Here is a 21,488-nt window from a genome sequence, read left to right as displayed (position 1 = left end):
TGGCTCAGTGCTCATGAGCATAAATCTGTCACTTAAGTTTTGAGCCGGACAGATAAACATGGAGGAAACAGTGACGGCAATACATTACACGATACAGTTTCAGGGTAAAAAGAAGAATAAATGCATTACATACATTAAAAACCCATATTCAGATTTGAGTGATTTAAACTCTTGAAAAGGACAACAAGGGGATAGCAAGATAAAACAGGACAATTTTTCTTGACTGGTGTCATCTGTGTTTGAGAGGTTTCTTCCGCAGTGTGTTCATGTCACACAGAGAAAGGCCACCAGGCACTGGCAGCTGACTCAAGAACAATAGAGGCCCATTCAGACTCGAGGGCTTGTGTAATTAGGGCACCTTTAAAATCCTTTGCCCTGTTGGCTTTCAGATGAAACCTTATTGGCAGCGTTGAGAGCAGGAGAAAGCAAAAGCAGCATTATTTAAGTACATGTCTTTTTATAGCTTGACGCTGAAAGCTAAATGCATTAAAATTCAGCTTGCAGCACTGAGAAAAGCCATCAATCTGAATTTTTCTTATCGCTCGCAGGTGCCTTTGGGACGACAGTTGGAAGTCAATCAGCTGGGGAGCCATCTTGACAGTGCTCAGTCTGAGCTTCAATCCAGAGAGAAATAATGTACGGACTGCTGTGCGAGAGTCTTCACGACTTCATCAAGGAGTCATACGGAGATGACGTGTGGAAGTTGGTCAGAGAGAGAGCAGATGTCAGGTTACACTCTTTTGTCACCCACGAGGTACAGAGACGTACTGTATGCATGGAATAATAATACTTGTGAAGTCTGTAGTGTCTATATGCACCCAAGTCACCTTGTTTGCAGTTTCATCTGTCACTCTGTTGTTTTTGTCTGAGACTTCATAGTCCTGTTTTCCTAAGTGATAATGTCTGTATCTGCAGGTGTATAGTGAGAGTGTGATTCCCCGCATTGCAAAGGCAGCCAGCGGAGTGACAGGCACGCCTTATAATGAGCTGATGAACTCCTGGGGTGTCTATTTCCTGGGCTTCGTAGGGAAATACGGCTATGACAGGATCCTCAAGGTGAGAGAAGATTGTAGATTCAAAACTGTCAGAACTTTGTCAGTTTTTCTGGTACATATTTGAGAAAATTATGAAATATACCATGTATGAATCATTGGGGATGTTATGTGTTATAGTGAGTTTTGTCAGTCGATGATCAGGGCACGTCACATAAAATGTAATGCCATTTTGTTCCTGAACATCTTGCGAAATCAGGGGGTTATCAGTGAGCTACATGTTTGGCTGGTGCTTTAATACCTTTTGTCTTTTAGTACCAATTTAAAAGATTTCTTCATTCTCTTGTTTTCAGTAATTACAAATTAGGAATTTGAGTAAGATTATGAACTCAGTCCTGTTAGGTCTCGACATTTTTTTTTTGCCAAATAGAAAGATTTCTAACTGGACTTTCATGAAGTTGGAGAACTCAAAAGATGGACTCTAAAAAAGAGAAGATTTTATCCAAGCCCAAGCTTAGATAACCCTGGTTTTCACAGGTTACATGGGTTACTACAACCCTTGATATGTAAACAGAGGGTTTTTTTTCAATCTGCAGTGCCCCTTTAAAATCTCTATCTGTAACAAAAACAAGCCAATAGAGTAGACATGACTTGTGTGTTCGTGTCTCGGCCTTCAGGTGCTGGGCCGGCATGTACGTGACTTTGTCAATGGCCTTGACAACCTCCATGAATACCTGCGCTTCAGCTACCCCAAGGTGCAGCCCCCGACCTTCTTCTGCCAGGAGGAGTCTGCCACTGGAGTGACCCTCCACTACAGGTCTGACATGGGGGTGTTGGGAACTGACTACAGAGTTAGAAAAGCTCAGAGAGGGAAAAGTGATTATCTGACTATTATCAGACTTGAGTGTTGGCAAGGAAACCAGACAGAAACTGTGTGTTTAACATCTTTTCTTTTCTTCCTCTGCCACCTGCAGGAGTAAGCGTAAGGGCTACTTGCACTACGCCATGGGTCAGCTGAGGCAGATGGGGAAACAGTTCTATGACACTGACATCCATGTGGAGGTGCTGTCCGAGCAGATGGTCGGGGACTACTCCCATGTCACCATGAGGTACACATACAGATTGTTTATAGGTAGTGGTGGAAAATACCTACAATTACTCAGCAATGACACTTAAATACAACTTATAAGTACTTTACTTGTGATCTCATGCTGCTTCTCATTTCTTTTCCGAATAAGATATGACATTAAAAAAAACATAAAACCAGAAGTTATCAACCTTTTTAGTTTTTGATCCCTAAAAAAAAGGAGTGTATTTGACTTATGTAACAATCTGTATCCTTCTTCCAGCACAGTTTATGATTAACTTTAAACTTGTGAAAAAGTTTTCATCTGTGTGTATATACAGGCTGAACTTTGACAACTCAGCCTACCGCTACATCATGAAGGAGGATGAGGAGGAGCAGGAGATTTTGCCCATTACCTCTGACTTCTTCTTCGAGGTCTTCCCCTTCAATGTCGTCTTCAGACAGGTATTTATTTTCGGTTATCTCTTTAGATCACGCAGGGCAGTTTAGGAATGAAATGACGTTACACTCACTGATTCCTTTAAATTCTTCAGGACATGGTGGTGCACAATGTCGGCTCAGGTCTGTCCACCGTCTTCCCTGATCTGGATGGAAAGAAGATCACGGATGCCTTCTTGCTGGCTCGCCCCCTAGTGGAGTTCACCTGGAACATGGTGAGACATTTCAGACTGGAGCAGTTTTGATATTACCAGTCCCTTCAGTTCAGACTCGGTCTCATTACTCTGCTATAAACATTGATGTATCTTGAAGATATTATCTTTAAACATGCAGCTGATGAGTGTTGAGAATACTGATTTAGTCATCTGTACACAGATCATCTCCCACCCCAACAACCTGTTTGAGATCATGTCCAAGGAGCCTGTGAAGAGAGAGAGGAACCTTCACAACCGAGTCCAGAGTAAGAGTGGAAGCCATGTAAACACTTGCAGGGGTGTGTGTCTGATAGGACAGGACTTGCTAGTCAAATTCACCGCAGTCAGACACTAAATACACAGTCAATTTCAATTTAATCCAAACAGAGGGTGTGTAGTAAAATGCATGTCTGTTCTTGTACTTTAGAATCAACATTTCACCTGGAGCAGCGTTAAAGTTGCAGTTTAGGAGGTCCTGCATTTACAGAAAATTAATAGCTTAATGTTGTTGATTCACTTTTGGTTGACTGAATTTTGTGTGACTGATCCCAGCCCTGTTTGTCATGGCCGGAGGATGTAACTGTGAAAGTTTATGACTCTGATTGTTCACCATGTTTATTCTCAGATTCCGACTATGAAAACGCCAATCGCTCTGCTGACGTCGATGTGGAGCTCATGGCTTTCCAGTCCATTATTGGAGATGATTACAAAGGTCATAACCTCTCTGTTATATACAAAGACCCATGACAAGACCTGAACAAACAGACTCTAATCTGCCAGAGAATAGAAAAAGAAAAAAAAGAAAAATTAAAGGCAATCGAAACATTTTTAATTTTTGTTGTCCAGGATCAAGCCCAAAAACAAAATCTGTATTAAGTTGTTTGTCACTATTTCCACTTCCTCTGACATCAGCTACTGACTCCTGCTTCATTCCCAACATACATACTGTATATATGAAAGTGGTATTTATTTTTTCATCCAACTGCCGTAAAAACAAAAGACTTCCCAAAATGTCAAATTATTTTAAAATTGCTAAATCCATTAGGATGATACTGTTAACGTAGTGCAGTAATTATCTGATGATGAAATCCAGCCTGAAAACATCTCTCTAAATGTTTGTCGTCTTGGCATTAATAAGCTCCTCTTTTAGATGGTAACAGCGCTAATGCAATGGAGAGCTGGGGTGATGGGAGCCGCTGCCTCAGACTAAAAGGACAAATGAGATACATGCCTGAGTGGGAGTCCATCATCTTCCTGGGGACCCCTGTGTAAGCTCCACACACACACACGCACGCACGCACGCACACACGCACACACACACACACACACACACACACACACACACACACACACACACACACACACACACACACACACACACACACACACACACACACACACACAGATACAGATCTTTATTAAAAGGCTGCAGTTGAAAAGTAAAACATTCTAAAAAGCAGCCAGCGCTAAAGTGAATTACGAGGCTGGAAATAAAAGGCTGGGCAGTGAATCAAATCAGGGGCCCATTCTAACAGCACTTACCATGCATGAAATGAGCTGCTAATTAGCTTGTAATCAGACAGTGCAGCTCTTGTGAACCTAATGGGAACCCATTTGCAACTGAGAGTGTTTTCCAGAGAGTACCTTACCAAAACATCTCCCTCCTCTTCTAAAACATTTTGTTTTGCAAGCAAAATGTCCTTATGCCTGTATTGACAAAGCTACTGAAATATTAAATGCCACACCACACTGCTTACATTATTAATATTGCAGGAAACTAAAAATAACACATCCCATGATTTCTGTCTTTTAATTCTACAATTTTAAAGGCAATGCTATCATCACTTAATTGATTCTCAGGCTGATTTGTTACATTTTTAATAATATTATCATTGTTTCATGCTCTGTTGTTGCCCGTCCTCTCTCTTTAACGGTGTGTGTAGGATGGAGAGTCTGAGCGCCATGTTTAAGACCGGCCTGTACATCAATGACCTGAGCATGCACGACTCGAGCAGAGACCTGGTGCTGGCGGGAACGCAGCAGTCAGAGGAGCTGAAGAGAGCTCTCATACAGGTTTCCTGTGCCAAAGTGCAGCTGCATTTTATATGTGTGATCAGGTCACTTGTGACTCTACATTTATGCACCGTTGCTCTGAGGCCCATCGCTCACCCACTGTCTGCGGAGCTGAGCCACAAACTAAACAATATTTTTCTGTTTTACTTCCCATTGGGAGTGCAGGAGCAAAAGAAGTCCAGTAAGCTGGAGGAGAGCATGAAGATGTTGGACTATGAGATGAAGAAGACTGACGACCTCCTGTACAGGATGATTCCCAAGCCGGTGGCGAAAAGGCTGCGCAAAGGAGAGCCGGCTGTAAACACTTGTGAGGTCAGGATTGCAGATAGTGTATTGTGTACAGTAGGCCACTGAGCAGTACTATCCATCAACAACATGCAAGAATCAGAGGAGACTTGAAGTTTAACTTGAAGATGAATTTGTTTCAGTTTCAGAAGATAGATTCTCCTTATATGACATAAAAATGCAAGTGATTATATTGTATCTGCACACGTCTCATATTATCTCCTCATGTTTCCTTCACTTGGCTCACATTTCCTTACCAATAATATTAATAAAACAGAGTTTTCCTTTCTATAGTTCACTTTAATTTGCCCTAATTATCTCCAGCAGAAAGACGGATCAAAGACAAGGTGAATCTACAGTGGAGAAGGGAGCGTAGAGGGTAGCTGTCATAACAGCATGTATATCCACACTAACGAGTAAAGAAAGCCATGTGACTTTCAATGCTCTCTAATTGGTAGTTACTTTCACTCGTACATGTGTGTGAGTGAAAGTAACTACCAATTAGAGAAGCACAAATAGCACAATTGTCTGATTAAAGATTTAAATTTTGCATCCATCAGAATACAAACTGTTTTTTTTATTTTTTTTATTGCCCATGTAAAAAGGGACCATGCACACATGTGCACACTGTGCAAAAATCTTCATAAATCCTCTGAATTTGTGCTATTGGAGGCTTTTTGCTTTAATAAAATTCAGGTTGATAAAGAGTGGCTTCCAGATGGTGCATAGCAGTATATACACAAAAGAGTCCCATTAATGGCTGCCTCCCTCACCTCTGTATGTGTGCGTCAACCTGCCTGCTCATCAACAATCTTATCGCTGTTCTCCCAGGTGTTCCCTGATGTGACTATTCTCTTCAGCGATGTCGTGGGATTTACTCGCATTTGCAGCCACATCACTCCCATGCAGGTGGTCTCCATGCTCAACACCATGTACACGCTGTTTGATACGCTCAGCGAGAAGCACCGTGTCTTCAAGGTGTGTGTGTGTGTGTGTGTGTGTGTGTGTGTGTGTGTGTGTGTGTGTGTACATGGTTTTCCTTTACACTTTACACACAAGTGCACCTGGCTGAGAGCTGCTGTCCCTGCAGGTTGAGACCATAGGAGACGCATACATGGTGGTTGCCGGGGCTCCGGAGAAGACTAAGTATCACGCCCACAACATCTGTGACATGGCCTTAGACATGGTGCGCTCCATAGATCACCTCAAAGACCCCTCTAACGGCAACAACATCCAGATCCGTGTCGGTGGGTAGAGGTGTACGGACCTGTCTGTGTGTTTTACTGTCAGGGGTTGACAGAGTGAACTCACCTGTCGTTTTGCATGCAGGGATACACTCTGGGATGGTCGTGGCAGGTGTGGTAGGACATAGGATGCCACGTTATGGTCTGCATGGTGACACAGTTCACACTGCGTCTGCCATGGAGAGCAACGGCAAGGTAGGGGAACATAATGAGTGACAGAAAAACAATAACTTCAAAAAAAGCCTAAAAAGGCTAAAACAAAAACAAATGAGAAGCTAATGTCTAAATATATATATATATATATATATATATATATATATATATATATACAGTATACATAAAGCAGATATGTCAGATTGTTATATATATATTAACTGAAGGGATGTAGCAGTTTTCTGTGATTTTGTTGTGACTCTTTGCTGGCTGTCTCTATCAGGAGATGCACATCCAGCTCAGCAGCGCCACCTATGAGCACCTAAAAGGAAGCCACTTCATCTTTGAAAGGAGGGGCACTATTACCATCAAGGTCAGGGGTCAAAACAGTCACCATAGCAACTACACCCACCTTATTCATTGCATATAATCAAACATAATAACAACATGTAAGTCATTATCATATGCTTTGTGGAACACATGAGTAACACATAGTTCAATTCAATTTAATTGAAAGAACTTATAAATTAATGAACTTTCAGACACATGAACACATATATTAAAAGAATCCCCACATAGGATCAAATAACAATAACAAATGGTTTGGATGCTCATAAAAGTATAAAGTGCATTCCTCCACTCAAAGGTAAATACCGGCACACTATGCACAGCATACATGAGACCAAACACTTTAATTTGTGTTAATGGACGATTAGACCAGACAGCATAAACATTTCTGAACCTTAAAAATAAATGAAATAATAATAATTTGCTGTTTTGGCTCTGGGGAGTCAACACACTTAGTATTCACAGCTGGTAATTGCAGCTTGCTTGTTGATTTACCGTATTATCAGTGGGCCTGACTTTGAAGCTGTACATGTAATGATAACACCAGCAAAGTGGCTCCTGAAGGTTTGTGAGACAGCTGATTACAGGTGCCAATCTCAAGGAAGCAAGAGTTCCTCTTTTTTTTTTTTTTATCAGGGAATTAAAAATACAGCCATTTTACTAACGTACAAAAATGGAGCCTCTGAGTGCATGTCTTTGAATGTGTGTGAAAGAAGCCATCTTTATGTACAAACCTTTTTCTTCCTTTCATCCATGTTTAGGGGAATGTTGAAATTGAGACTTACTGGCTGAAAGGAAAAAGGGACAAGGATGGGAATGCTCAGGCGGCGTGTCCTCAGTTTGAGACCCAGACCATCAGTAAAGCCATCAGCAAGGCCACCATCTTAAGCCCTGAGGCCACAGGGGACGAGGAGGGACGAGTAAAGGTTCAGCTGAGACATGCTCGAATGTTGTACACTCTCATTTGCCTCATTGCCACCATTATTATCTTTTGATTTCTTAATTCTCCTTCTGTGCCTGCCTCCAGGTTTTCCCACTGGTAGCAGGGGAGGGCGAGGACGATGTCAAGTCTATTCGCTCTCATCGTATCAAGATGGAGATTTCCGGCCATTCTCTGGAGGAGTCGATGGAGGAGTGCCGGGTGGAGGAGATGTCAGCACACAAGGTGAGAGAGAATATCTGGGATGTCTAGAATTGAACTACTTCTTTTTATTTTCATCCATACATGTCATAATGATTATCTTCCCGAGTGAGCTGTATAGGTGTAATAAAATGACCTGTTTCCTCCGCACTTTAAGGACGCTTTGCAAGACGGTCTCCAGGACTCTCACCTTGAGCTGGACTCCCCCGAGTCTGACGGTAGAGACTCCATCATGGAGTCCCGTGACAGCTCCTGTGACTCCCCCTGCTCCAAAAGTGCCATGTGCACTGTGTCATGAATCGTGAGATGGTAATGTCACCCTAGCTGATGCCAGCTGAAGCTGTAGCCAGTAATTCATTTGTATTACTGTTTCTAAAGTGCTTTTCGTACATCTAAGTCAAAGCACTCAATGTTAGGCCAGACGGGTGATAGGGATGCAGTTGTTGCTGTCGTTTTGGCGTTTTGAAGGAGTTGTTGTGTTGATGTGAATGTAAAAATTACATGTTTGTACGTGGAACTAGACTGTAATGCTTGAAACTTCTAGTGACCTTGTGTGGTGTTGAATTGCATATCAAAATCATCAGTTTATTATCTGATCAGTGTAACAGCCCCTTTGAATCTCTATTAGCTTTACTAGTGAAAAGAAACTTCTCGCATCCCCAACGTAACTGACACTAAAACCGTCCAGTCTACCTATTGTGTATATGTTTAAGTATTAAAAAGTGTTCACTGCCTCATGGTTCAGCTGGACACAAGCTCAATTATTGCCTGCAGTTTGTTCTGTCGCATCTTGTAGATTTGACATGTTGCCTCATCCTGTGAAGAAATCACTCTGTCCCTCTCCCCTCTCTGTCTTCCATCTTGCAAGTATCGGCTCATCAGCTTTAGATCAGTCAAAAACAGCCACGGCACGGTGAAATCCCTTGTCAGCTCAGTGAAATTAAAGCAAGATGGCTACTGAACAGTATGGATGCATTTGTTATTGTTTTCCTTGTCACTCAAAGATATTGTCATTCAAACTCACATTTCCATTTCCATATATTTTACACATTTTTATTGAACACAGTTCTCTGGGTATATATGGATATGCTACATTTGCATGCATGTTTTCCAGCATGTTACCTAAACTCCAGTGAACTTAGTAGGAAACCTACCACACATTCCTTTTATAACATTATATATGGGAGTTAAATCATTATCAGATATTAATTATCCTGCTCCAATGTCACAGTCAGACAACATTCCCTACTGAGTGTTGATCAGATGAGCTGCACCTAAAGGTGGCGTCCTCACGATCTAGGCTGCATCTGTTGGCTGTGCGTGAGTCTTTAAGAGATGAACTGATGGAACAGTGGAAGCAAAAGGCATAGAAAAAGGCCAGCAGGAGCAGTAAGCAGACCCCGCAAAAAATTACGACAATCAGGATGGTGTGCACTTCCAAGTGCAACTTCTGCTGTGGGAGAAGTGTAGTGGTGTTCAGGAGGCTGACTGCTGTCGGGCTGGTGGTGAAACTGGGCGACTGTGGCTTTGGGGAGGCGAGGTGGCCGACTTCTGGCATGATGGAAGGATTTGTTCTCTCAGTGTGCTAAGAAGATTTTGTTGCAGCCCTGAGGATAAAAAGCATCTTTTATTATTTTGTTTACCACGTGTGCGGATGAACATTAAAGACACAAACTCAAGTGGCATTTTATAGCTAATCCTGTCTAATGCTAAATTAACCTGTTGAAAAGAATAACAATTAACATAAACAATGATTTTGCATCACTCTAAACATAATCAATCTCAAGCTCATCAAACATAAACTTCCATTATTAAATTTAGCCCCATCACTCCATCCTGTTTACTTAAAAGCAGCAGGTTCATCATCTTTCTCTAGGCAACCAAACACCGTGTTGTCTTTTGTTCCTACCTGCGATGTGTAGTGGCGGTTTTGTTGTCCAGTGTCTCTGCAGGACTCAGGGTTTCTTTTGGCAGGTAGAGCTTTGGAAAATAAAAGAAATGTAGGACAAGAGAGAGGGCTGGACTAAAGAAGAGAGGTGGCTGGTGGACCATGGATAACAGGGAGGGTTGCCATAGAAACACTTGCAAAGGGACCACCAGTACGGTAGTGACATCATATCACCTTAAGATTAAGTGTTTTATATTCAACACATGGAGATGAATTGAAAATTTCAACCAATGAGAAAAAAAAAAAATTACGGAACAAAAGCTGCACAATCTCAGTCACCTGATTGAAATGATTTTTGACTAGAATTTGCTGGTATTCACTGGCAGGAATTAAAGTATCTGCCAGACCTTGGCTTTGGACTGGTAAGAAAAATTTGACAAATTAGAGGGTGTCAAATCACTTATTTGCAAATGGGAAACTGTCCTTGTCAGGCATGGATTGATCTGACCCTCTAATACTGCCACCTGTTGGTTAAAAAAGCCCCACCAAACAGCCCATTGCACAATTCACACTCATCTCACCACCCTGCCAGCTCCTGCGATGTCTGGTTTCTTTCAAACTGCCATAATGATCCTTTAGTACAAGTTATAATTGGTCCCACCTCCCCTGCTGTGCTCCCTCAAAAGATGCTGAAGCCTAAAAATGTTTTGGGACTTGCTCCAAATCTTAGTTACCATGGAGATGACTGAATTGTTCAACCAATATTCAGTAATTTTACGAATACAAATTAAACAACAAAAAAAGCTTATTTTCCAAGCATCATAAAAAAAAAATAAAAAAAAATTAATTCACATAATTTCATGTCGAGGAGGACAGAAAACAAAGCCTGCTGGCTGATGTGATTTTTAAAGTGCTTTCAGATGGCTAATTACAGCTCAAGACAATAGAAACAAAGGATCCATTAAAACCAACTCCAAGTGGAGGCAAAATGAATGGAGGTCTGAGCTTACACCAAGGTCAGTTTAAAGGACAAATATGTGAAGAATGACCTCAGGGGTGTGTGGGTATTCAAGCCCAGAGGGTCTCTGACTGCTTTCCTCCGAGGAAAGATGAACTGACTGGGGGGGGGGGCACATAGAATTAATGATCTGAACAATCATTTTTCCAAATCTTGAAATAGAAGAAAAGGGTTTTTTCTTCAAAGTTGCTCTCACTGTGTAAACTATTTGCATTTCTGCTGGAGGAGCACGCAGAGTTCACAGCTGGATCTGAGAGGTGTCATATGGCCAACTACCTCTGTGAGAAGCAATCCTGACAAACAGCCATACTGGTGCAAGAGAGGCTGTATACTTTGTAATAGTCCCCGAATTAACATATAAAACATTTGAGAAAAAGTGTCCCCGCTGAAAATTAGTCAGCCTCTCTGCGTGTAATTTCCTGCACTGTTTGTTCCGCTCTGCCTTGAAAATTTAATATCTTGTTCTGCCATTCAATGTAATTGTAAACTCTCTTCTCTCTAACTCTTGATTTTCAATTAGTCTCTCTCACGCTATACAATGCAAGTGCTTGTCACCGTGGTGTGAAAATGAAGCGGGATGACAGCTGAGCAGGAACAGATCAGCTTGTTATTGTTCCTCTTGTCACTCAACAAAGTATTTACATTCACATTCATGTATTTCTGTCACTGAGAATTTTCTAAATGATTTGACCATTAATGTGCCTTTCCTTACTGTCTGAGCACGTATATACTGTATATTTGGAGAATCTGATGACTGATGGCGCCATTTGATTTGAAAACAAGAAAACAAAATAGCAGAAATGACCAGTTATTTTATTGTCAAAAACCTCAAAACACATACTTTACACTCACACTGAACTGGTGCCTATATAACATGTGACAAACGACAACAGTCCTACATGGCTACACACTCAGCTGGGTTTTCTCAGTGTTTAAGAAAGCACACAGATTCACCAGACGAGGATCTTTAAATACAGGGAACAAAAACATATTTTTATTATATTATAACAAGAACCTAATTCACGTATTGTAGCGAAAATATTTTGTTATATTAGCTACATTTGCAAAACATTCATAAAAATGTCACAAAGTGTAAAAACAAAATGATTATTCAAATCAGTGAGGGGACATAAAATATTAAATGAAGTGAAATATTTGTTTAATCCCTTATGTGACGCTGGTTCTCCCGTTGACTCTGGTCAGTGCTGTTTGGGATGCTGGTTCACTTCTTCTTGTTCACAATGTTGTTGCAAATCCAGTTCATGCCATCCTGTTGGAGAAATGGAAACAAAATCTGCTCACAGATTGGTTCAGACAGACTGAAGATGGAAAATCGTCCAAACCATCTCACTTAGCAAATAAAAAAAAGAAATAAAATCAGATTTTCAGTACAATGTAACACAGAAGGAAGACAGGGAGAACTTTTATGTGGCGAATTAGGCTACATCTGCAGAGGAGAAATCGATAAATCCCTGTTGGGTCTGACCTGAACTCCCTCCCCAGACACAGCCGAGCAAGCCTGAATCTGCCACTCGCGGTCCCGGTATGTGTGCAGGTTGAGTCCCTCAGCGATCTCGCTGGCTGGTGATGCTGTGGCCAGATCCTGCTTGTTGGCAAAGACGAGCACCGGAACGCCCTTTAAATTCTCCTCGTCAATCAGCTCGGACAGCTCCTGCGCACAAGTACACACACGACTACTGTTAAATTGTGGACGGTTTTTAACACAATATGTTCAGTCTGGTAAGCAAAATGTTGCATTGGTTGTTGTCAGTACGTATTTGCAGGCTTACCAGTCCCGTCTCCTCGAACCGCTTCTTGTCTGCGCTGTCAATAACATAAATCTAAAAGAAAAAACACATGACAATGATATCATGTTGTAATTTACAAAAAAAATAAAAAACAATGAATGAAAGTTATCTTTATATAAACTCCTGAAAGTGTCAGTCACTCTTTTCATATACAGCAGCCAAAAAAGTCAGTGTTGATTAAGGCTACAACGCACAGTATCCAGTCCTTTAAAAAAAAAAAAGTCCTATAACATTAGAGTTTTATGATTAAGTTCCTTCATGAAAACACAATTATGCTGCTTAACCTGACCTTATGTGTGCTACACTGCTGCATTATAGAACATCATCTGTGTATGGTAAATGCTATCACAAATTATCTATTTTATTTTGCTTCCATGTCAGGAGAAATGTAAATTTGAAGTGAATATAATTGCTCACCAAGAGGTCTGTGTTTTCCAGGTACTTCTTCCAGAAGGTCCTGATCTTCCTCTGTCCTCCAATGTCCCAGACGTTAAGTTTCATGCCATGAGAGGCAACACTCTTTATGTTGAAGCCCTGAGGTAAAACACAAAGGTGGAGTCACTGTACTGCACATCAATGCCTTCCATTTAAAACGGATCGGCTACACTCGGGAAGTCTTGTAAATTATTATGAAGCAATTCATTAGGTAGCAATGTAGTAGAACACAGGTGTGTGTATTGAATTAATCACTGTGGTTACTCTCTAATGAAAACATGTTACGTATCAGCTGGAGTGCAGCCTGTGCTTTAGGTGTTTCTAAGGAAGTGGTCACCATGTTAATCCACAGACGTTTTTCAGAACACTGCTCCTCTCTGTTTCAGTCGAGGAAGTTGTGTAACAACTTTATCCTGAGGGCCAGCTGTAGAGCAAATCTGAAGATAAGACCACAAGGATCAAGTGAAGTGTATGTGTTCATGTGTCAGGTCTGATTTAGCTACGTGGTTTGGCGACTATTGCCATGTCGTCCTGGACTACATCCCCTCTGCATGGAGTCTGATGAGCTGTCGCAGTTGTCCAGGACCTGGCAGCGCATCTGCTCTTGTTTTCTCTGGACTTGGCAGAGTAATGTAAGGGTGTTAGATAATGATATCAGAGGTTTGATAATTACATCAGAGGGACATGATGAAGAAAAAAAATAAATACAAAAAAATAATTGGGACCTCGCCAGGATCTGTGCTGAGAGCATGCAGAACAGCAAGGTCATGTCAGGCCACATTTTATCCCTTGATGAAAGGTTATCTAACGGTATAATGACATGATCTGACATCCTCTCGTCATTATTTCACTGATTAGTGGTGAAACCATGTGTAGCATGGGGCCAATCATTTCATTTCACAGTGTCAGAAAACCAAAGGTCATCTGAATCCCATTACTTTGAGAGTGAGTGTCCACTGGTCCAGCTGGTCTCACAAGATTAAATACAATCTGCCTGCCTTTTATAATACTGGGTTGTCCCATCATGAAAACACAAATTATCTTCTGAAAACGCTCCATTCAACCCACAAAAAAAAATCCATCATAACCTTTGCAAAAGCATTCAGCAGACAAATTGTATTTGTGTTTCAAGCATTTTAACTTGTTAGTTAACAAAATATTGATGGAATAATTCGGGCAGATACACCGTTTATATAAACCACACTTAATAAGGGACATCAGGTAATTAATGTTATATGGTGCCTCATCTGTTCACGGTAAGATGGGATTCAATCAAACGAAGGACACAACACATCATCCGCAGGTGTGCGACAGAGTTGTGGTGTTTGCGTCTTATTATTATCATGACCTTTCTTGAGGTCGTGGTGTTGGTACGTCCGGTTTTTGACCCTCTCACCTGTGTTGGTGTGATGGTGTTCACATCTTCAGAGGCCAGGCCTTTCAGCAGGGTGGTCTTGCCGGCGTTGTCCAACCCCAGAAGCACTATCCTGACCTCCTGCTCTGTGGTTCCCTTCAGCTTCTCTATGACAGAGAGTAAGCCCTGCGCAGAGGCACGACGGTCAAATGGAATAAGGCAGACTGTGACATGCAGACCATTAAAGTGACAGCAGCCAGCATCTTCCAGGATTTGTACTTATCTTGTGTCGAGATCAAGAAGCATCAACGTATCAAGTCATTTATGATTCGTAATGTTTCAGTTTAGAATAGAAACATTGAGAGCAATTCACAGGAATAATAAAAAGGTGACCAGAATCAAATCAGACCTGTCTATTTTTGACATCATGTTCTTGGAAAACCAGATCATTGATTTTTTTTTTTTTTTACTTCCCTTGGAGGTGACATGTTGCTCTGACATATCAACAATCTGACAATATCAAGAGGTAAAAGAAAAGACAAATATAGTTTCCACCTGAAGCCTAAGAAAAATCCCACTGGCCTCCTTCTTATTCCAGGTCAAAGATCCTCTTACGTGTACACATTTGTGAACTAATTTTTCTCCACCCAACACTGCCCAGTCTGTGGAGCCATTGAGTAGCTTCTGCCCCCCCCCCCCCCCCGTTCTGTAAGAATGCTTCATTTAGAAAACCACTGGCATTGATTAGAGCTCCATTCATAAAATAGTGCACCGTTAATGTGATTAGTCTGCAAGGTTGCACAACCGCAGACGGTTCACCAAGACAGCCACACAAACTCACAAGAGGCACCGTAGCTTTAAACATTTGATTCAATGCTCCAGTTGCGTGTGACTAACAAATGAGATCCCATTTAAAAATGCAATTATAGCTAGTACACTGTATCAACACAAGCCAAGGAATTGAGGTGATGCATCAAGGCTGCTTCTTCACAGGAAAAAAAAAAAAAAAAAGCTTGAGGTTCATTATGTGTGAGTCACAAGCCACCTGTGAGAATAGCTTTTGTATCACACAGATACTGAAGGTTCACGTTTGGCTTTGTACGTCCTGTTGCCCCAGATCAAGTTACCTACCTTTTGAGCTTCTCCCATGTTGGTGTGTTTCCTGTGGTTTGGCTGGAGGGGCTGCAGCTACATTCTCCAGTGAAGCTCACGCAGGTGTGTGTTGGCGATGCAGGTCACCCGGGTTAGCTGTCCAGACCAAGGTACCAGCGGCAGCCTCCGCCTTTTCCCTCTTCCTCCTCGGTAAAGTTGGGTGGGTTACGTGCTTTGTGTGTATGTGATAGTAACGTCTACCTGGCCGTCAATTGCTCCCGAGTGTAGGGTTAGCAAGCAGGAAGAGGGGGGGGGGTGGATGGTACCGGGATTAGGAGGCCAGAATTAGCCCTGGTCATCCATGCAAAGGCCACTCCATCCACCCTCCCCCCATCCCTCCCCCTTCTTCTGTCCATCCCGCCATCTCCACTTTGCAGTGGCTTTACCTGGATTATCCCTTAGCCACCTGCTGTAGGAGGAAATTGAATAAACAGCCCCTTCCTGACCCAACACACGGGGATAAAAAAATAATAATAAAATAAAAAAAGTTTCAAGCCATATGGCTACGGAGACAAAAATTGCTGTTAATGCAGAAAAACAAAGACACTCAGTGCAGCATGAGAACTGGCAGTATGAATGCACTTAACACATACGCTTCAAAATTCTTATATCATGTAGTAGTTTTTCTGTGTTCATAAATCAACTATCAAATCCCACATACACCCCCCCCCCCTTGGAGAGGAGTGGATAGCATTATGTCCCATATATCCATTACATGCCAGCCACTGTAAAGCTGCTCTGTGTAGTGTGCGCTCGTGTGAGTAGTGCATTTAGCAGGATTAGTGTGAGCATGCCTCTCCTGCGTCTGGATTAAAACATTTCTAGGCTCTTTTTCTCAATTGAGCAGACTAACATGAATGACGCGTTACGTTTGGGAAATGGCCCAAAGATACGCTGGTAACTTCATCTGATCACACACAGTCTCCAAGACGAAGATGGAAGAGTTTTTTATTTTCATGAAACAAGGTCTGTGTTTGTTATATTTGAATATGACATCTGTTTCTGATTTAGGACCCCCTCGGTGTGAATGGAGCCGGACCACCACTCTGCCCAATCTGCGCCCTCTGCCTCATCCTCTCTTTGTGTTTAGCTGCAGAAAGAAAGAGGGTTGGTGTCATACTTGATGATACGCATTGAGTCAAGTCAGCTCTGTAACTCTAAGATCAGCAGTGTGTAAAAACTAAACATCGTCAATATCAGTCTTTGGTTTGTGTGGTAGATATGTGGCTGGAGTCAGCAGCCAGCTAGTTTAGCACAAAGACTGGTATTAGGGGGAAACAGCTCACCTGGCTCTGTCCATTTGTAACAATAATCCAGCATCTCTGAAGTTCATAAATTATCGCATCGTATCATATAGTTGGTTTAATCCAAAGTGTAACACAGAATCACAGTAACAGATGAGCTGTTTTTTGGCTCCAGTTTCATGTTGAATGTCACGACACAAGAGTGGCACATAATATCTCATCTAACTTTTCTTTTGATAGAAAAAGCGGATAATGAAAGTAGAAATGCAAAAATATTATTTTAATCTTTGCATTTTGCATACTATTTGCCTTTGATTTAACTGCACACAAACAGACTAAACAACCAATGTTTCATGTTTTTATTAGTGAGCTTTAGAGGTAATCGTTGGTGGATTTTATTACCTTTTTAGAGCCAAACTAGCTATTTACCCATTTTCCAGTCTTTGTGCTATAAGCTACTGTGTGCTAAGTGGCTGCACACAACACCTTTTATATTGGACATATCATTTCATCGAATAAGGCTGCAGTCATATCAACCTTCTCATCTGCCTCTTTTCGCTTACACATGTTTGAAACATTGTAACATAGACCTACAGTATATTTCTTAAGGAAAACAGATAGGACCAATAGGTACTTTAATTCTTTTCTTTTCTTTGTTGTCTAATAGCACAAAAAACTTAAAGTGAGCTCTTACTATTGTCTCTTTTCAGTTTGAACTTCATCACCAGAGCCATAATCAGAACCAGGACCAAAGCTGAGACACCACAGATCACCAAGATGATCACACTGTTGTCTGGACGGAGACACACAGACAGTTAGAATGACAAAATACAGACAGACAGTGAAGACACGAGCTATCAAGGGTCATGTAAGTGTTTAAGAATTCTATAGCTCATATCTTAAAATCTATTAAGTTTTACTGCTCTGTCATTTTCATTTTATAATTTGTAAAATTCATTTATTTTCAGGCCTTTGGTTAATGAGTACAAGCCCACAATCTAAATGACAAGGGGATGTCTACTTACTGGCTACGGTGACCTCGTGTGGCAGAGACGTGTAAGACCCACATCTGCTATGAACAGAGCAGCTGTATTGTCCTGCTTCAGGTGAAAGCACTCCTTTGAGAATGAGCTCGCTTGTATTTTGCCCTACAATTACACTATCATCCTTTGTCCAACTGAACGCCAGATCCAGATTGGGAAGGTCATGGACACATGTAAGAGTGATGTCATCACCTTCCTGTGCGCTGGATCCAGTGCTGTTGACAAACACCGCAAAGGCTGATGGTCAGCGTAAACAAACACAAGGGCAGAGAAGCAACAGTCTTAGTGTTAGTTAATTAGACAGGTATGGCTTTATGATTTTTAATGCAAATCCACAGACAAGTATGTTGTTATTAGTTACCTTTTTTGCATTTCGGTGGAATGTCTGTTTTTCCTTTAAAGAGAGAATAGTAAACATGAAGAAGAATGTGACAGTCAGCATTTCATTTACAACAAAGCATACATGACACATCCACTCATGAAAGTCCAATTCCAGCAAAACACGAAATTAGAATAATCCAATTCATGAACACTTACTTTATATTTGAAGTCTCCCGTGTTTGCCACATTTAAGACGACCTCATTCTACTACCACACCCCACTAGCAATTACTGCATCCACTGTACTGTATGTAAAATTCATAGGACTCATCTGGAAGTGAACAAATAAAAAGAAAGAGAGGACTAATCACCAATGCGCTGACTGTCGTTATGGCAGACATCACAGGACTCTATAGGGAAAACAGATAGAGGGGGATGGAAAATAAATCACATTAAGAACATTTCTCCGATGCATCTCGCCTTTTAGTTTATTGGCAGACAATGTCCAGGTGCATTAGCTGCTAAATAACATTTCCTGTAGTCTAAAAAAAGAGTGAATGATTTCCTTTTTTCTTTACCTGCCAGAGAAATGTTAGATCTCAGACACTCGACAGGAACACAGGAAGAGAGAACGTCATCTACAATAACACAGTACAGAGTATATTTTATAAAGCTGAACTGGCATATACATCAACAGACAATAAGGTACAAATATATATGTAACTGTAAAATCCAAAGTGGCTCCTTACCCATGAGGAAAAGACCAAGCAGAACATATAGAGATATCTTTGTAGTAACCATTTTCTGCTGGAAAATATTAGTTTTACAATCTGATAATTGAATGACATGAAAATAATTATGTAAAATTAAAACTAACAGTAAAGTTCATTGGAATGACACACTTAAAACCCTCTACATGAATCGTCAAGTACCTTTAGAAAATTCCATATACATTATACAATGTGTTTTATTACCTGGGTTGTCTCTTTACTTCCAGACTTGAATGATGACCACCTATGCTTTGCTTAACCTAATAGTCTTTGCTTCGGGAAAGGCGTGGCAAAGCTGATTATAAACACTGATAGCAATGCAAATAAATGAATTCCTGGAACTACACAGCACAAACAATACTACTATTTGTATGTTTCGAAGGTGGAAGTGACAGCAACCATTACAGTAAGATTGCTGTCTTTTTTATATATTTTTTTTTAAATTGAAAAGGGTTTGAGGTTAAAATGATGGAATTTTTTACACTTGTTACAGACACACACAAACATGATGTAGAGGCAGACACAAAGAGACAGAGGTATGATGATGTATAGCCTGTATTGCCTGGTTTACTTATGCAAACTACCCACTGCCTTACCTCACAGTTTATATTGTGACAAATGCTGAGGATGACTTTGGTCGTTATTGTTTGAATTTTAAGAGTTTAAGTTTAGACGTACATATCATCTATTATCAAAGTCATGCATGGGCTTCGTAGACAGCAATACAGTCACACAGTGGCCAGTAGAGAGTGCTGCTGATCAGCCTTTTTTTTTTTTCTTAATGCTTTCCATTCAAGGTGGATGGGAGGCTGGAGCTTTTTCCCAGCATCAATGAGAGCAATTCAAGATTTTTTTTTAATTTATAGGCTAAACTGCTTTGCTTTGACTGTAAAGAATGTTTTGACATGTAAACTGTCTGAAAACTTTAAAATTCCCAAAACTATTCGGCTTTTATTCTGAATCTCCATCAAATTCCCAAAGGGACAGATTTGCAAAACAGCTTTTACATCCAGGCAAAAGTTGACAGGAAAGTTTCTGGACAGAAGTGTCAGCTAAATGACAAAATAAAAATCCAAATTGTACAGGGGGACAAAAAAAAAAAAAAAAAAAAATGTGCACAGGTAATTAATTCGTCCAGCTACACCTGGCCAAACAGCTTGTGCGCATGTCAGAACTCACCAAATAGGTCAAGCGGAAGGTGTTAATGAACTCTGACCTGTGCGTTTCCAGCACCGTGCTGGATGTTGTCGTCTCTCTCGCCTCGGTGTGTTTATCTCCCCGAGAATGGTCACTTTCAGCGGACTTTACAGGCTCTCCCGCCTCGTAAAAGTCGCAGCTCAAAAGCGCCACAGGAAATATGATAAACGCTGCAGCACGGCCGGCGGCGTCATGGCGGACGACAAGGTAGGACAATCGCAACCAGGCCGATCGGCGCGTCCGTGAGTTACTTTGCAGGTTACTTGAGAATCTATCTTTGGTTCATTTAATTTGTGTAGCGTAGTTCTCATTAGGGCCCGAGCACCGAATGAACTGCATTTTTTTTTTGGAGGCTTTATCATATTCAAAAACTCATTTGAAATTGGTTACGCGCGTGTGTCCCGGCGAAAAGTTAAGTGTTTTAGTGGAGTCGTGAGTGGGCGTGGCCAAATGGCTCGTAGATGCCCCCGGAAGCTACGTTGACTTAAAATGGACTCGGTTCACTCTTTAACCACGTTTGGGATGACAAGTTATCCAAAATTAATTCGTTTTCGTCGATGGGTGTGCCCGTGGTGGCCATTTTGAGCGTCTTGCCATGAAACTCCAAGTTGCTTTAAATCTCATGTACGTGGACTGTGACCGTCTCCAAATGTTACAGGTATGAGAACGGTCCCGGACTGAAGACACCTGTATGGTAAAATTTGCTCATAGTCATAGCGCCCCCTGGTGGACACTTGGACATGACACTTTTCATACTCGGTGTGCTTTTTTTGTCTTCTGTGCGCAACGCTTCGAACAAATGTGCTCCATAACTTTTGTTTTTAAATGATCCAGACCGGTGTAAGAATGTATGCTTTAACAGAGAGCCTATAATCATCATAAAGTTAAAATTACTGCCACATGTTGTAGATTTTTATCCATGTTTGAAAGCATGACTTTGACCTTTTTGTTTTCCAATTTTAACCCCATTAAAGGAAATCTTCACCGGCTTTATTTTTTTATTTATTTTATTTTTTTCCCCCCTAAAGAGAAAACTATGACACATGCTTGAAAAACCTCATGTCCATCACTGTAGGTGCAAAACTCCTATCCACGGTGCATAATGGTTGAACGCTGCGATAAGTAACTTTTACAGTGACTAGTCTACATCAAAAGCAGAGTGAGCGTGAATGTCTGCGTTCCCACATCATAGTGTTTCTCAAGACCTGAGAACAGTTTGATCATAGTAACCATACTTCCTCTTTTGTGGTTTGTTGCTATGGCAAGACTTCCCTTCCAGGCAGGAAGTAACAGGAAGACCCAAG

At 41.2% G+C, this 21,488-nt stretch overlaps 2 protein-coding genes across 3 annotated transcripts; one reads left to right on the top strand and one right to left on the bottom strand.

The window, feature by feature from the left end:
• The first annotated feature begins 368 nt into the window (after positions 1-368).
• LOC138633648 (soluble guanylate cyclase 88E-like) lies at positions 369-8,716 on the top strand. 2 transcript variants are annotated; one of them, XM_069720011.1, is made up of 19 exons: positions 369-445; positions 549-754; positions 916-1,056; positions 1,670-1,809; positions 1,967-2,101; positions 2,400-2,523; positions 2,613-2,732; positions 2,893-2,977; positions 3,337-3,423; positions 3,862-3,979; positions 4,655-4,784; positions 4,950-5,096; positions 5,901-6,047; positions 6,160-6,316; positions 6,399-6,508; positions 6,750-6,839; positions 7,576-7,740; positions 7,842-7,979; positions 8,113-8,716. In XM_069720011.1, the coding sequence occupies exons 2-19, from the start codon at positions 635-637 to the stop codon at positions 8,251-8,253; spliced, it is 2,295 nt and encodes a 764-aa protein (XP_069576112.1). In that variant the 5' UTR covers positions 369-445; positions 549-634; the 3' UTR covers positions 8,254-8,716. The 2 variants fall into 2 exon arrangements, with proteins under 2 accessions (XP_069576112.1, XP_069576111.1); XM_069720010.1 differs by having other exon boundaries at positions 3,850-3,979.
• A 3,317-nt stretch (positions 8,717-12,033) lies between these two features.
• Positions 12,034-15,673, bottom strand: arl3l1 (ADP ribosylation factor like GTPase 3, like 1). Its single transcript, XM_069720012.1, has 6 exons — positions 15,590-15,673; positions 14,501-14,644; positions 13,087-13,203; positions 12,652-12,702; positions 12,348-12,533; positions 12,034-12,131 (listed from the first exon to the last, which is right to left on the bottom strand). The coding sequence occupies exons 1-6, from the start codon at positions 15,605-15,607 to the stop codon at positions 12,084-12,086; spliced, it is 564 nt and encodes a 187-aa protein (XP_069576113.1). The 5' UTR covers positions 15,608-15,673; the 3' UTR covers positions 12,034-12,083.
• Positions 15,674-21,488: the final 5,815 nt, after the last annotated feature.

Source organism: Brachyistius frenatus, unplaced genomic scaffold, assembly GCF_029030835.1.
Source record: "Brachyistius frenatus isolate BFR_SWC_R1_liver_20210118 unplaced genomic scaffold, ASM2903083v1 Contig_229, whole genome shotgun sequence".
NCBI classification, from domain to species: domain Eukaryota; kingdom Metazoa; phylum Chordata; class Actinopteri; family Embiotocidae; genus Brachyistius; species Brachyistius frenatus.
This window is presented reverse-complemented; position numbering and strand designations above follow the sequence as displayed.

What these genes read in the sequence shown, in the direction of transcription:
- arl3l1 (XM_069720012.1), bottom strand. An exon ending in ACACCATCACACCAACACAG is followed by an intron (nt 13,204 to 14,500) that starts GTGAGAGGGTCA and finishes GTTTTACCTCAG; the next exon opens with GGCTTCAACATAAAGAGTGT. An exon ending in TGGAAAACACAGACCTCTTG is followed by an intron (nt 12,703 to 13,086) that starts GTGAGCAATTAT and finishes TTTTTCTTTTAG; the next exon opens with ATTTATGTTATTGACAGCGC.
- LOC138633648 (XM_069720010.1), top strand. Translation starts at nt 635, where the DNA reads ATGTACGGACTGCTGTGCGAGAGTCTTCACGACTTCATCAAGGAGTCA. An exon ending in CAACATCCAGATCCGTGTCG is followed by an intron (nt 6,317 to 6,398) that starts GTGGGTAGAGGT and finishes TTTTGCATGCAG; the next exon opens with GGATACACTCTGGGATGGTC. An exon ending in AGGAGATGTCAGCACACAAG is followed by an intron (nt 7,980 to 8,112) that starts GTGAGAGAGAAT and finishes CCGCACTTTAAG; the next exon opens with GACGCTTTGCAAGACGGTCT.